The following is a 17754-nucleotide window of genomic DNA, read 5'->3' on the forward strand; positions in this document are numbered from 1 at the left end:
CAAATTTTATTGTATTAGCTTGTATCAATAGATTGAATTGAATAAATATTTGATAGCGTGAAAAGGCCTTCACAATAAATTGTAACTTGTGAAGTAGAAAAATTTCCAAATACAGTAATATTTCAGATAATCTGGCACGTTCGTAACTTTGCAGGTGCCGGATTACCGGAAAAGCTGGATTAATTGAAGGGGGGTAAGGAGGGGGGGGGGGGTGTTGGCATCTCCTGCGATCGCTAAACCCTAAGTTGTAGAGCAAATACCTCTATCTACAAGATGGTGTATGGAAAGCAAACATTGTTTAGCGAGAATATAAATACAGTCCAAAACAAAATTTTTATTGTACATTTATAAGGGGATCATATGTACAATTACAAACAATCCCAAACCATGTCCAACGACCCCTACTAATCCCAAGTCGCGCCGAACGCTTCTGTCTACTACCTATGTGCGTACTGTAAAAGCATTCTCGACATAAGCTAAAAATCTATCATTTTTAGCTTAAGTTCACTTACTTAGCTTGAATCTGTTTATATATTGCTGTTGCTAGACCATTGAACATTGCAGACCGCTAGCTGTAGGACTATCGCAAACCTACTATACAAGCATTTAATAAAATTGAAAAAGAAATAAAACAACACATTAAAGTTGAATGTACTTTGTTAACTGAAATGAACACTATGTATAGTGGGAACACAGCATCCATTGCTTAAATCACAGCATTTTGAAACCACAGAGTAAGTAAAGAGAGACAACCACTCCCATGTTGGTGACAGTTCCTTATTGGATGGTCTCTTCTGGGGCTGGTGGGTGGGTAGTAGGTCTCCATTTATGCATTAATCTCATTCAATATAGATAGGGAACAAAGCCAATAAACAAGATGTACGAAAATAAGCCGTTGTAATATGTAGTAGTGCTTATATTCTGCATACTGTTACGAACGCGAGAGACCAGACCGATGCTAGATTCAGAGCTGGCTGGCGGCCCTGCACAGCCACTGGCGTCACGTGCCATCCACTGATGTAAGGCATGCCACGCGTGCCTGGCCAGATTACAAGGGTCGTTGCTACCCCCTCCCCCCTCTGCTCCCCAAGCATTGTCCTGCCTCGATGCTGTTATCTATCGCTGAGCGGCCTTGGGAATTCCGCGGGCTGCCGCGCGGAGTAGCAAGAATGGATGCCGCCCTTCTGGGCTGTTCGGGCGTCGGGTTGGCCCGGGATGATGCAACTCGTCACAGCCTCTCTCGTCGGTTCTTGAAAGAAGACCCCACGAGTACTTAAGCAGCGACGCTGTCTTTGCGGGAGTTCCGAGCGGATTCCGAGTGAAGCGCAAGACAAGAACTTGTGGCTGCAAATATTGTGAGAGGCTTGCCCAAATGTACAAATTATTCACATGTAGGCCTAGACTGATGATATAAATGCTGAGAGAGAGAGCTGCAGACTCATTACTGGGCAGACAATCCACCCAATGCATTCTTAAGCCAAGTGTAAAAATTCCCCAACTTTGAATGTCAAGTGTCGTGGGCCCAATTTGGCAGGATGTTCACGTGAACTTTAAAGAGGTTCAGATTTTCCAAGAAAAAAACACAGAATACATCATGATGTAAATAGCTATTTACAGATATGTACAAAAATTAAGAACTTCATATGTACTTTTTGTCAACAAAGTCAACAAAAACAAAGATTTGAATTATGGTGGTCAAAAATAGCTTTCCCATCTCGCTCGTATTGCCAAGGTCCAGCTTCCGACCAGATTAAATATACTATGGATTATGTATCTGCATTGAGAGTGTGCATCTAGGCTCTATCATTCTATCCTAGCAAGCCATGTTAAGCATGCACACAGCCTAATTTCTTTTTTTCTTCATTTTCACAAATAGAAGCTCTTGTCAAATGATCCTCTAAATATACATACATAGTTTAAATGAGATGATTATTTCAGACACAGTGAAGAAATGCTAACAGATGAAGTGGTCTTGCAGTGGCACATTAAGATAAATTAGAATGGTTTTTAGCATAAACTGGTTTCCAGTTAGGTGGGCTTTGGGAAGATTCACTAAATATAGTTAAGTTCTAGAACAGTGAAAAGAAGATGTAAAAGTCTCTCATAAACAGACCAATAATTAATCATTTGTAAAATGCTTGTTCTGCCTTGGTATAGACGTAATAATATTCCAACATACTTAACCAGAAAGATTTTCAGGTCTTAATTTCATTAACAATATTATGAACTGCACTATGAAGCATTCCTATTTCAAAATATCACGCTACTCCATAAAACTGATGCCTGAGGGCCAGCCATCTACTTATATGCCCAGTTTCATGATATGTGATTAAAGTTTCTGTTTTCTTATCAAATGATACATTTAAACAGAATATCTAGCCCGTGATTAGTAATTGACTGTTTCTCAAATTGCTTTTACCAGATTTAAATCAGCATTAAGTATTTAGCTATGCAATAGTTAAAATAAATTTGTGGCAACACTGCAGTTACAGGCCGTGATCTGCCCAAGACTCTTATTTTTATATTGACGGTAACAGCAAGCTATGTACATAACCAAAACTTACATGGAAAGCAATCATGTCATATAAACTTTTTTTTTCAGAAACATAATCATCTGTCAACAGCAGCTTCAAGTAGAAATCCTGAAAAGAAAGTGTTTACTCCAGAACTGAAGATTAAAAACTTTAAAACATATAAACATAATGCAATAAATTGCACTATTAAAAATTCTATAACCTGTTAATGATAATGTTCAATAAGTTTATATTCTCTTCAGATATGTTTACAAAATTCTAGGAAAATATACTATAAATATAATATGAACATAATTATAACACTTTAGCTGTGAAATAACATGAGTAAATGAAGTCTGCAAGTATTTCAGAGTGGTGGCGAGTTACCACCAAACATTCAAGTACATTTCTAGATAAAAAGAAATTTAAAAAAAATCATTGGGTGCAAGTAAATATTATAAAATGAATAAAAGTTTTTGATAACCAAACCATTATTTTACATTAGCAGATAATTAACGCTATTTGTTCATAGTTTGGTACATAATTAATAAACCATTAAATAAAATCAATAATAAACTAATGAACATTTCTGTGTATTGTTCTATTCATCCTGCAGAATTCAAGCAAAAAAATGTTATGCAACATTTTTTATTTGTTTCCAGCAACTCGTGTTTCATTCAGTCTATTCTCCCTTACGATATTTTTTCCTTTAAACTTTTTTTCACCTTTGGCCAATGACAAACACATCTATGATTATATTATTTACATCTGTTTAAGGTGTTTGGCAAGGCACATGAGCTCTAAGATAACAAGGCTTATGCACTTCATGCCCCTTCATGCTAGGCACCCAAATAAAGTGCAGCATTCACATTGGTAACTTGTCTTTGTGGGTCTTTTAGTAGTGACCTAGTGACCCTTTTATTTAAAAAATAAATGATCTCCCCAAATGCTTATACTACTTACAAACCGTGTACCCAATTTTCTATACCTGAAAATGCTCGTGCTTCAGCCTTTTTCGCTGCCCAAAAACTAAAAGTTAGAAAAAAACAATGAAACGAAACCACATAGGAAAGTGCAATGGCTCTAAAATGCACTACATAATTAGACACCTAATAAATCTTGAGCAGATTGCAAATCACACGTAAACACCCGGAGCTCTGCACGCTATTTGTCCAAGCAAAGTCAGCACTGACAAACTTTTGTTCAGAGATATCATGACATTGTAAAGATTATGATAGAGAGTTTTTGATAATATACCTATGTACGTAGTATGTTTTGGAAATCATTTATAGTGTTAAAAAGTCTCACACTAACTACAACTACACTTTTACTAAATCAAAAATCAAAGTACTTTTTTTGTGCATAAAGAAAATATAATACAAATGTCACACATTTACGTGAAGAGTTCAGATACAAGAATTTTCTGGCTTAGTGCTGATAAAAAACATATTTGTATACTAAATTAAACATATTTTACAAAATACAACCCATTTAACAGTATATACATATGACCCACACGGTATGACCGATATCTTAGTTTTGGCAAAACAACCCCTCCCTCACCTCTTCCACAACTAGTGGCAGTCTCTTCGAGTCTAGCTGCAGCCTCTCAAAAATAAGAAACATAGTGGCTAATGTTTTTACTTCTTTTGTTATGTTTGAAGAATCAAATTTTAACTCTCTACAGTTATATTTTTTTAAAATCTGCATTATTCTCAATAACTCTGAAAAATCTCACCAGAAAAAATACAAAAAAAAAGTACCTTTTGATATTCAAAAATACACTGAGAATGATATAACAACCAGCTAAACATTATGAACAGATATTAACTATTGTATATCCTCTCACTGGATGGCTTTTCCTTTTTTTTTTTTTTTTTTGTTATCATTCACTGTACTCAAACAAGTTTACATACTCCTTACTTTAAACAATGTGCACATTAATAACATATGTTTCCCATGTGTCTTAAACATGAGCATCAGGTCATGAATTTATTCGCTATACTTAATGATTAGAATGCTGAGATCTAACAGGGTAACTACGATTCATGGTTCGAAATTGAGAACATAATCCCTAAGAGAGGCGGGTAAAGGTAATTTATTAATATGCAGACCGGGCTTCCTCCCCAGTGCTTGGTAGACGGAAACTCTGCAGATCTGCTTGAGAGACCTGGGTCTGGAGAGCAGCTCGCGCACCAAGTTGCACAGAGCACTGCCCCGAACCGGCACCAAGCCCGTCTGCTGGGTGTACAGGATCCGGAGGCAGGAGAACAGTTCCTGGTGGTTCATGCACAGGTAGTACAGCATGATGATCCGGGCAAAGTGCTGCTGGGGGTCCGTCAGCAGGTTCTCCTTGCGACAGATGAGGAACACGTAGTAGTACAGCACTTGGGACGCGGACTTCTTGAGGAAGGAAGGCGGCTGGGCGTGCGACACGGGGAAACAGTCGGTCGAGATCCTGATGTTGGGGTCGGCTCCGTACTGGATCAGCGTCAGCGCCAGGTCGTAGACGTGGTCAAGGTCGCGCGGGCACCGGGCGTTCTGCACCATGTCCATCAGCGACTGCAGGATGTGCTGCGTCCGCTGCGAGAACCTGCCGTTGGGCTCCAGGCCGTATTGCAACAGCAGCACCAGCAGGTTGCGGATGAACTCAAAGTTCTGGGCCTTCTCCTCTTCGCGGTTGAGTGCGATGTTCTCGCTTGCGGTGAACACCAACACGTGCAGGGGTGTCAGGTTGCTTCGCGAGGAGCAGTTGGGGCTTGCCCCATGCTTGCACAAGATTCTCACACAGTTTAAGTAACACACCTGAGGACAAAACCAAACATTATCCAATAATTCCATTAACGTAGTGAAATTCAACACCATACTTCACATCCATATTTTAAGAAAGCACAAGCACTAACTACATTTACATTTATCAATATATCTTGTATGTAACTAAAATGTAACCTATATATAAACAAAACATTAAGCACTAAATAAAGATGCTGTTGTATCTTTTAGTTAAAAATGATTCTGATTTGAGACAATTTCTTGGACATATGCCATTGCAGTTTTGCAATGTTTATCATGGGAAAAATGTCATAAATGCAATATAAGAAATAAAAATAAAAACATAAACCCACAGAAAACAAGCCTAAATCAGCTGAAGTCAAACAGATAAACCCAACGATGAACCTAAACAGGTATTATGGACAACAGAACGATGACAGCACAGATGAACACATTCAAAGTTAAATATCAGACAGCACAATAATTCTGTGGAAGGAATTTAGTCAAGGAAAAAATAAAAACAGCACAGACAAATACAGTGAACTAACAATGAAGAGACGGTTTCAACAACAACAGTAAATGCATATAGACAACGAAACCTGTACAACGCAGCATATATACAAACACAACGATAAAGATAAACAGGTATTATGGACAACACAACGATGACAACACAGATGGATAAGGCAGTGGATAAGGTGAAATAAGATGAGTAGGTAGCAGCAATGGAATGTCTAAGCAGTGAATATGGTATGATGAGAAGGTATGTAGCAGCAATCACATGTCCAAGCAGTGAATAAGGTGCAATAAGAGGATATGCAGCAGCAATGGAATGTCCAAACAGTGCATTAAGAGCAATGAGAGATAGGTAGCAGCAACTGAATGTCACAGCAGTGAATAAGGTGCAATGTAGCAGTAATGGAATGCCCTGTCAAGACACATTGTAAACAGTCTACCATTAGTTTGGCTCGTTACATCAGGTGTTGTTCCAGACTAAAATATATTAACTTTATCAGGTTATGGGACGGACGGATGGAAGGAGGGAGGGGAAAGAGAGAGAGAGATATTTATTTTGTGAAAGTTCTGCCCTTCAAAATGTCGACAAGTTTAACCATACTTACATCTTTCCATGCAGCTGCAAATATAATTAATACACTTTTTATCAGCTGAGTAGCTTAAAACTAAGAGGAAAACTACTAATTTTTGGCAGTAAATGTGGTCTTGAGTGTACCACGAAAGGAGGTTATCACTCAAGGTCTACCGAACCCTTGGACACGGAAATTAAAGTGACAAAATTATTTTTGATATTTAATCCATTAAATTGTAGTTAATTTAACAGAGGGATGTTAAATGTAAAGTTCAAGTTACATATTAAATGTACTGTATCTCTATTCCATATTGCATCAACATTATTTCCTCAATTCAGCTAATTTCCAAAAAAAGTACGGGTAAGTTTTGCAAGCAAGTTTATTACAATAAATGAAAATATATGCTGAAGGCCTAGAAATGCTTCATGTGACAACTTAAGATCATAAAAGTTTCAAAAATGAAACAGGAAATCATAAATAATCTTTCATTAGAGCCAAAGATGAGTTCTGAAACAAAGAAAAAAAGACGCTACACACGTGCATCTGAAAATGCTTTGTTTGGTTGCCAAGTACAAAATTAAACTTTTAATGATAAATGGGTGCGGCATTTAACAGATTGACAGTACACACATTTAACACATAGTAAAATTAGGAAACAGAAGAAATGAAAACAAATAGCTTACTTTCATTGTGTGGGTAAAATGGTGCAGGGGATCTTTGTTGATGAGTGGCACCAGACACACCATCAGTGGCACAGAGCCATCTCTGCCGACCACATTCGGGTCTCCCCCTTCTTGTAGAAACATGTTGAGCAGTTCGTATCGAAACTCCCAGTCTCTGACATGTCTCAGAACACACGCCAGTGCACTGTTGCCATGCTGATTTATAGAAGGACGGGCACCGTTTTGTAAAAGAAAGCGTACCTGCAATAAAGTCGCAACAATTTTTTTTCATGAGCACATCAGTATAGCCAGACGTAATTATACAGTAATAAACTTCAATATAAATCCAAAAATGAAAGTTTTAGTTATTCCTTATAAATGTAATTTTAATATTCAACAAACTGATACATTATGTACTTGGACACACAAGAAAGGCATACAACGATGAAAAGATTTCTTTGGATATGGAGCAAAAACTAGTTTACAGTTGTGGTTTCCTATTATTTTCACAAAAAAAAAAAAGAAGAGTGGATTATCTTTCAATCCAGCCAAAAGATTGGCAACAAATATTAATTACATTTTTTTTGATAGTGGTTCAATTCACAGTAAATCATAAAGTACTACTGCTTCAGTATTGCAGTAATTAAACTAACACATCTGCTAACACTCAAAATCTAGATACAACACATGACATCATCCAGGGCTGCCCCCACCTGAGCCCGATGCACCGCCAGCTACCTCCCTCCTTACTCCTACACCCCCGGCTCTATCTGTATGTGCATGTGTGTGCGTGTGCTAGCCTGTCCCCACATGAGACGTACGTAGAATATGTACCACGTACCACTAATGTTTAGTTACCAAAATCCTTTAATTGGTATTTTTACTTTTTATTTCAACTCCCCAGTGTATGTTTTTCCAGGCTGTATTAATACGGACGAAGCAGTGCCATGCGTATCCCTTTCAATGACCTTGACCCACATTAGAGCAGTTTAGACTTGAACCTAAGTATTAAACACATAAATATAAAAACAGTATTAATACATGTTACATAATTGTAATTTAAATGATGAAACTAAGTTTTAAACACGTATATATAAAAACAGTATTAATACATGACAAATATTTGTGATTTAATGGTATGAGTTTGAAGGGTTTTACTATGTACCTATTATCCTCACTTAATTGTTCTTGACTTAACGGTAATTTGGAAGCTTCCTGCGGCCATGACACCTTGACCCCTGCCCAGTCTCTCTCGACCACCACCCGGAGTAGGAAGCAACCATCACAACTTGAGGACATCAATGTTTGTATTACTGATCTTATTAGCATCCACTGCTTATAATTATTTCTTAAACCTTTTCTTTATTTTCGAGGCTTACTCTGGGTGGTAAACTGCTTTACCTAACAATTTAAGTCTAATAATAGACATTTGAAACGAGCTAAGAAGTAATTACTATACCTTAATAATGGTGATGAAAGTCTCTTACATGATTTGGGCATTAATTAAAATACTTCTTTCGAGAAGTGCTGGACTTAAGAAAAGGCAATTAAGTGTTTCAAATAAGTAGCCCACAGCCAATGTATTTCTTCTGTACTATCCATAACTAAGTTCTAATCACTGCCACAACCACCTATTCAAGATAAAGGTTTGTCCATTGTCTTAATCCGCCCAAGCGTACACAAAAGGTTGCCTTATCATGAATACTGCTTGAAGAAGGCCAGCCCACACGGTAGCCTACATGTCATTCATTCCTCAGATACAAAATTACAGATCTCTGGAATAAGTTTCACAGGATGCCGTAGTCTTAGAAGCAACTGGTGGTTTGTCACAATTTTAAAATGTCTGCCAACAAGATACTGCCTGAACTTGGTTAACCAAAAAATCACTGCAAAAGCTTCCCTCTCCAATTGAGAGTAGTTGCGCTCATATTGTTGCAACATTCTGTAACCAAATGCCACAGGAGCCTCTAACACATTTCACAGCTAGTGAGCTAGTACCGCTCCACCCCCATACTCCACAGCATTACAAGTGAGAATCAAGGACTTGTCAAGGTCATAGTAAGTGTGACTTCATCAGACTGCAACAGTTGTTTTGCTTTCTCAAAGGCCTGGCTGTGTTTTTCATTAAATTGCCACGGAGTCTCTGCATCAAGTAGTCTATGTAATGGTTCCAGTTCTTCATATCTGTTTTTTAAGATTTTTTTGTAGAAATTTAAAAGCCCAAGTAATAGCTGCAGTTCCTTCTTATTTCATGGCTCTGGTGCACTATGTATAGATTCTATTTAACTATACAATGGATGAATGCCCCTCTGATCAACTCTTATTTCCAAGAAATTTTACAGATTTCACTGCAAACTGACACTTCAAATTTTTTTCAGTTTGAGTCCTGTCTTTTCCAATTGGTTCAGAACTTTGTAAACACTGTACCAATTTTCCTGTGCATTTCTCCCTGTTATTAAATTGCCATCCAACAATTCTACAGTTCCCAGGACTCCTGCTAGCAGTGCGGCCATCAGGCATTGAAAAATTGCTGGCCGCTACCTATGCCAAAGGGCAGTCTCCTTACCTTAGAGTCCCTTCATGTATTCATTGTATAGTTTTGTGTAAATCTGACATCCCTGAAGCCCCGCAAAGGCCTCCATGACTGTGGGCAAAGGGTATACCTCTGTCACTGACACACTGTTCAGCATGCTCTTGTAGTCACCAAGTAACCTGACCGAACCACCAATTTTCACAATTGGCATCAACGACGTGGCACATTTTTCGAAAAACTCAATGGTTAACGCACACCTCGCTGTACTAGATGGTCTATTTCTGCACTTTCCTTTTCCCTCAGTGCAAAAGCTCCATGTCTACCCTTCCAAAAAAAAAACAGGATTGCTTTCCGAATGGATGATAATGGTCACATCTAAACCTATATATTTACCCAATTATTCTGCTGGAATATGGAAGGATGCTGGGTTATCAATATACTCACATAAATGAGCATTTTAAAGTTGATGAGCCCTAACAGTTCAATTACTAATGACTATAACCAATCATAACCCATTAAGCTAGGCCCATTTCCTTGCACCACCTATAGCTCAAGTGATACCCTTCGGTCATCATCTTTAGTTTTCAATCCTACCTTCTACACACTTAATACTTCTAAGTGCTCCTGAGACTATGTGCGCAGAAAAATCCTTATCTTTTTCAAAGGTGGCTCATGAGGCTACAAACATTTAAACATCTGCCATGGTACGAATCTCCCATACAAGCATATTTCAATGCACAAAGCCTTCCACTGGTTTGTTTCTTGCATTCTGTACAAAGTATATGCAACAACATCGTCTGTTATTGTGTCCACTTGTACATTGTGCACTTCCTGGAACTTTTTGGGCAACTATCTCTGCTTGTTGCATTCATAGCAGGTAGATGTTTCTTTTTTGTGATGCAGGCACACTCAATATGCTCCCTACAAAACCAACAAACTGTTCTACATGGTAACACTTATCTGCAGATGACTTCCATTGCATCTATAACATTTCTGGGTAACACGAGCTGCATTGTCCGGTTTGGCGACTAATTCCTCCGTTTTTATTCTCACAGTTCCTGTGGATAGTTCTTTATAGTCAGGCTTCTTCCTGTGTATATTCTATAAATCTCTTCACCTTGATCCTTGTTCTTAGCACTTCTTAAATCTGCCATATTCTTTCCAGTTGCCTCTGCTGTCATCGTAAATTCTACTGTATCTTTCAATATCAACTTGCCTTTAGAAAGGAGAACATGTTGACCCACTATATCCCTCACTCCAAACACGAACCAGTCCCGCAATATGCATCCCAAATTAGGGAAATTGCAATGTGTGTTCAACCTTGTAAGCTCTGCAATGTAAACAGCGATCATCTCCCCTTCCTGTTGGTCTCTGTACAAACACTTGGTTATTTCAACTATCTTGCTAGGCTTCAGCTCAAAATGTTCGGTTATCTTTATCTTTGCAAGGACCAGTGGTTCCTGAGATTAGCGCGTTTAAACAAACAAACAAACAAACAAAATCTTCAGCTTTATAATATTAGTATAGATTAGTGCTGAGTTCTAAGGGAACTGTAAAATAAAAGTGTTGACACATTTCGCTGAAGAAAGCAAAACATTTTTTTTTTTTTAGATGCTCCAAATTGTACTGGTAAGACTTTTATGACTAATTTAATATTAGCGCAAGTTAGGTCACAGGGAAAAATAGCCATAGCAGTTGCATCGTCAGGTATTGCTGCCACACTATTGACAGGAGGAAGGACGGCTCATTCCACTTTTAAACTACTCCTTAGAGTATCACTTGAAAGAGACAGTGTGTGCTCTATCCGTAAAAATGGCTCACTGGGCAAAGGTCTTGCAAGATGCAAGTCTAATAATATGGGATGAGTGCACTATGACTCATAGAGCTCATGTGAAGGCCTTAGATACAACTCTCAGAGACATAATAAGCTCAAATAAAGTTATGGGTGGAATTTGATGTTTTCTGAAGATTTCAGACAAACATTGCCAGTAATAGTTAGGGTAACTAGAGCAGATATTATGAAATCTTGCTTAAAATCTTCCCCATTGTGGAATTCTTTTGACTCCTTGAAGCTGAATACCAACATGAAGAGTCACTTAGGTGGAGGAAGCATAGATTTCCCAATAGAGCTCATTTTGATTGGTGACGGGAAAGTACCTGAATCAGACAAAAAAAATGGCCATTGATAAAGACCTTGGTGAGATCATGACCAACATTGAAGAACTTATCTCTAAAGTGTATCCAGATGTGACCAATATCCATGAAAAAAATACAAATGGATGTGTGAGAGGTCAATTTTAGCTGCCAGGAATATAAGTGTTGGTGCCATCAATGACAAAATAATGTCTAAACTACCAGGCGACATCGTATACTACCTTGCCATTGATACGGTCATGGATCAAGAAGACGCAGTACATTACCCTCAAGATGTTTTAAGTTAATTGAATCCATGTGAGCTACCCCCCCCATTTGTTGAAATAAAAAATTGGCATTCCAATTTTATTGTGTAACCTTAGACCACCAAATTTATGTAATGGAACCAGACATCAAGTGAAATTTCTTAGAAACAATGTCACAGAAGTTGTAGTTTTGACTGGGCCAGCTGTTGGGAAAAAAGTACTAATACCTAGAGACCTGCAAAATTCGCAGTTTCGATGGCCTTCAGGATAGACTGCACATACCCCTGTACACTCGAGCAAATAACGCAAGTTCATTGGCTGCCGACTTGTAAGTCGTCTCAGCTGTTTTGTCTGTGATTCGATCCTTCTTTGGTTTAGGGTTTATAACTGGTTGAGATTCGTCCAGATGAACAGTAAGCCAATAGCAAAATTATCTAAGAGGTATATGTGTTTGAATTCTAGCCTATCACTGAATGAATCCGCGAATTTTGCAGGTCTCTACTAATACCTCACATTCTGATGATACCCACAGATTTACCATTTTAGTATTAAAAGGTTACAATTTCCTGTGATGGTATCGTTTGCAGTCACTATAAATAAAACGCAGAGACAAACTTTTAAGTATGTCGGAATAGATTTGAGAGAATGCTGTTTTTCCCACAGACAATTATGTTGCCTTATCTAGATCAGGTTGCGGAGAGAACCCAAACATTTCTGGTGCAATTTCAAAGTTGTGAAAGACTGTTACTACCAACAATTATCTTTAAATATGAATGGGGACATTTATAGTTATCTTAATAAAATAAGTTTTTCTTGTTTCAAAAAATAACTGTAATACTTCCTTACACTAGGCAAGTTCTGGAGTTCCTCAAGGCAGTACTCTGTGAACTCTTACCATTCAACAAAAAGAAAAAGAAAAAAAGATACCAACATTCACTATAAAACTTAACCCTATCAGGTATGATTATAATTTAGACAACACACAAATTTCCAACACTCCACTTATCAAAAGATCTTAGTATCATATTAGACTTTAAATTGCATTGCCGTCAAGATTTAAAATTTTAGTTTAATTATGCTCACAGAACCCTAGTCTATGCTTCAAATATTGATTCCATGCTTACACTGTAAATAACTTTAGTAAGATCAAAATTAGAGAATGTATCTGTGACCTGGAAAAACCTTAATAATCTGATAGTGATTTTTTTTTTAAATTGATAATAATTATAAGTCAAAAACAATATAAAAAAATTAATTTACTTTTTGAAATTAGAGATTATATAGATTCCCTTTTTGTTTGTAACTAAACTTAACTGCATATAATTTCTTTAAAATACATTCCTGCAGTTTAATAGTCATTAACAGTCTATTACTACTCTTCACAACAGGGAATATTATGATTTTTAACTTTGTATAAAAAAAAAGGACCTTTCTTTATTAAACCAATTAATCTCAGGCACCACTTATTTAAACTTAATTTGTTCGTAATCTACCTAATTTCTTAAAATCATTTTAAAATTATTACCTTTATTTTGGTATATTTTTCTTTTGGTTTGTTCTCAGTTGTTTATTGATTTTCATATTTTTCTTTTTTAGTGTTGTATTAGATATTCTTGTTTGTGTTGTTCAATTGTCTGTCCACTGTCCTGTAAATTTGGGTTTGGGTTTGTCTGTTGCACATTTGTTTTTGTGTTGTGCCTATCTCAAAAATTGCAAAAATGTTGGTAGGCATGATACAAATAAAAATAAACAAATATCACTGCAAATATAATTTTGTTATATGATTAATTATGTCAATATTGCTGTAAATCATAACCGCCTTCATATGACAAAAACTAAAATATAATGACATTTTTTGCCACACTTAGCTACTTACTGAATGAAATGATATATATTTTACCTCCAAGTTTTTTTTTGCACTGCATAAACTTTGATAAATGTGACTTACAAATTTTTATGGTCCATGCTTCAATTGTTATTGTGCAACTATAACAAAGCTTCCAAGTTTGCTGACGCTCCACACTCACCAGATGTAGAACATCCCACTTGTTCCAAGGTTGATTATCATGATCGTAGCCATACCGAGCTTCTTCTAAAGCGTAGCGCACAATCAGACCATGCAAAGGGGTATTTCCAAGCGAGTCAGGTTCATTGATCAAATCTCTCAGCCCATGATCCAACAACAGTTTACACGTCTGTAATGTGTCCTCAGCTGACTTGCGACCAATCAGGAAAACAATGTGGAGAACAGTCATTTGTTGAGTGGCAGTGCGTACTTTAGTCTCCGCACCACACCTAAAATATGCACGTAAAAACATCAACACAATTGTATCTCCATACAGATGAGCTGTGAAGACATGACTCAAGAACTACTACAACTACAATCATGAGAAGCTGGCTAAACATTCTCAGTCTGGCCACATGTTGTGCTGGTATGTAAAAATCAAAAATTTGAGCAGGTAGGGCAGTGAACAGCATTCCATTCCTCTAAGTTCCTGTTCTAAGTTCCAGTGCAATATTAAATAGCATACAGGTTTTGACAACTATGTCACTGTGGGACTCCAATCGTAAAATATTATTCCTAGAAAAAGTAGTAGAAAATAGGGGGTTTGACCCTAGGCATGGGAGCTGGGAGGCAATGTGCTACTTATCAAGGAAGCCCGGCAAGGGCAGAGATGTTGGCGAGGCTCGGGGAGTTGGCGAGGGTCGAGGAGATGGCGAGGGTCAGAGAGTTAATAAAAATACTCATAAATGTTGAATAGAACCTTATGTAAATGAGTTTTTATCTTCACCGGATGAAAGTATCAAGCAAACAAACAAGTGTGAATCTTCTAGATTAATATCATTTTAAATTAGAGTTAATAGCCTCAGTGTACATTTTTACCAAACACTTCCTCTTTTTTTATTCAAAAATACTGCACTTTCATGATATATTGCTTTATTCTCTTCTCTTTTTTTTTGTCATATAATTACCTACAAGAATCAGTTTTATCGTTTTATGTTTTTGCTACTTGAAGAAAAGAACAAATGAAAATGAATTGCTGCCAAATGATTATACCGGTTCCAATAAACAAACAGAACTTTTCCTCCCAACCTAAGATGCATCTCTCTAGCTCTTTATCTCTCACCCTCTCTCTTTCTCTTATTGTGTGTGGTTATTTCACTATTATAACCAAGATCATGTAGCACTTTGGCCAACAAAACAGTACTGGTTTCCTTACCATATTCTTATGAACTATCAACACAATTAACATCAACCACAATGCTGAAGATAACAATAACAGCTAAAATCACAATGCAAGGCTGCAAACTGACCTCACCACAGAAGGGCAGGATAAATGTGATGTACCTACCACACAATAAAATATCTCACTTATGAACTGTAATAAATTAAAATGTTTACTCTTAGTCCCAAGCTGCAACAAAATGTTGAATAAAGTAAGGATGGAAAAATGGTTGCCTATCTAATCAGCATTAATATGCTGCATTTTTAATATTCTGCCATCTCTGTGGTACAGGCGTCAGCAAACCTGACTTTGGCATTGTAAGATTCAGTTAACTTTGTACTTTTAGTAGAGATGGTCTAAACTCAAACTCAAGCTGATTAGAGCAAGTAGCTTCAGCTCCACTTGTCTTGAAAATCGAGTTCATTGTTCTCGACCTGACATGAGACTGCAATATTTTTCTTAAACACCATACGTATTTATTAGACATGTGCAATGAACAAAAAATCACATACCACAATTATGCAAACACTTTACAGTGAAATTTTGTATTTACATTTTTTCTACATTTACAGTTTCTTGCAATTTGCACAGTTTAATTAGAGCATGATGTATTTCACTAAATTACAATATCCGTAAAACTTATATACTGCTACTTACATCTCAAAACACTAAAAATCGACACCACTTTGGAATGATAGACCAGCAGTATGAAAAAACATGCAAGCTGATTCAATTTTATTTTTATTTGTATTTAAAAATAATATATATATTAATTTATTTTCCTATTTAGAAAACACATGCTCAACTTCACATTATACTACCTCTAAGGCTTAAAAATTAACATGTTATGACAGCTGTAAATAGTTTTTTAAATTATAATTTCTAAATCAAAATATAAAACAATATTAGCAAAATGCAAACTCATCATCCACATTGATTCCAGAAAATAACTTACATGCATCATGCAGAGTTTCATCCCGCAGATTGACGACAGTCATGATTCTGCATTAAAGTCAGTTCCATTCTCAGCATTACCTTCAAATACATTTCCATGTTGTGGTTGATTTCTCATTCGACCTTAAGGTATAATTCAATTCTGAGTAAAAATTTCCACCATCAGTTACATGAGCTTATTCTAGTAGCACTCCTGCATTGAGATTTTTTTATTACAATATTCTCAAATTATGTGTGGTACTGAGATTTAATTCCAGCTAAATAGGATAATTTTAAAGAAAAGAAAGCTTTCTTTGAAAAATAGGCAAACATAAATTTTTTTATGAGGCAAGTATAGGAACTACTTGGTAGCAAATTGCAAACTGTCTAATGTAGCGATGCTGGCCCTTACTCTGCTGATTATAAAACAATTATGTTAAATATTAATCAAGCTTTATGATCAGATTCCATACAGTCAAACCTCTATCTATCGAACTCGCATGTATTGATTGTTCGTGTTTATCGTATACTTTCTACGGTCCCGGCAAAATTGCCATACAACTAAGGTTAAAAAAGTCTGCTTGTACCGATGTTCGAATTATCGTTTTGTCCGCATTGATCGTACAAAATATGTGGTCCCGTCACTATAAATTATAATAGATGATCGTTTAACGATAAAGATTTTGCAGAAATAACCATTTCTTAGAAAGAAACCGTCATAAAAACAGTAACGATAGTATACAGTAGTAAAAATCCCCTTAAATCTGCAGCCAAGTAATGGAGCACGTAAATAGGAAGAAAAGACATATGAACAACAACTTACGAAGAAATATGGATGATGTACCATAACTACAGTACAAACCCAATTGTTATCTAATTCTAAATCTAAATTCTAAATCTAATTCTTTGTCCATACCATAATTACTACAGAAGCACGATAGCTACCACATTTGCACTACAGTTACCGTAACAACCGAGATGTATATTTAGCGTGACGGTAATGTATTTATTTATGACATATTAAAATTAAAGAACATTATTGAAAAAAGGATGTTAAATTTTTATATGTACGTTTGGCACATGTTGCGAAGAAATAATGCGATCTGAAAGAATGCAGTACTACTACGAAAAGTGAAAAGGGTACTTGTGGATTTTTAGGTTATGGCAGTCTCTCTCGTTTTTCAGTAATATCGGCCGAAAATTAACAAGCGTATCGGAAGTCGGCAGAAATGCAGATTCAACTAAATATTGGCAAAATCGGCTTCTTCAGTACAGCTCTACATTTGATGACATGAGTAAACATATTTTAGGTTTCAGGATATTGAAAAAGACTTTAATTTCCATGTAGATTTATTGTGCGTATGTTTTTTTTTTTGCAAGTGTAAATTGAATTAAGTAAAATACTTCCATTTTTATTTATTTTTCAACCGATTTAACTTTAATGACAAGTAACTGATATATTTCTGACACTAATTTTGAGGTTGAAATATTATTTTTTAAAAATTCTTAAACCTTAGAGTGAAGTCCACATCTATTGAATGTCCGCATCTACTGAATTTTTTTGTTGGTCCCCTGAAAAACGATAGATAGAGGTTTGACTGTACTTGGTTAGGTTTCTTGTTATAAT

General features: G+C 36.4%; 1 protein-coding gene across 3 annotated transcripts in view; it reads right to left on the reverse strand.

Moving 5' to 3' along the window:
- Positions 1–314: 314 nt before the first annotated feature.
- LOC134529105 (ankyrin-3) overlaps positions 315–17754 on the reverse strand; it is a 40362-nt gene continuing 22922 nt past the window's right edge. For all 3 annotated transcript variants that reach the window (XM_063362838.1, XM_063362839.1, XM_063362837.1), the window contains exons 6-8: positions 13995–14262; positions 7057–7296; positions 315–5318 (exon numbers count right to left, since the gene is read on the reverse strand). In XM_063362838.1, coding sequence (XP_063218908.1) covers positions 4560–5318; positions 7057–7296; positions 13995–14262 — 1267 coding nt within the window. In that variant the 3' untranslated portion in view covers positions 315–4559. The remainder of the gene's footprint in view (positions 5319–7056; positions 7297–13994; positions 14263–17754) is intronic.

Source organism: Bacillus rossius, chromosome 2, assembly GCF_032445375.1.
Source record: "Bacillus rossius redtenbacheri isolate Brsri chromosome 2, Brsri_v3, whole genome shotgun sequence".
Classification (NCBI taxonomy): Eukaryota; Metazoa; Arthropoda; class Insecta; order Phasmatodea; family Bacillidae; genus Bacillus; species Bacillus rossius.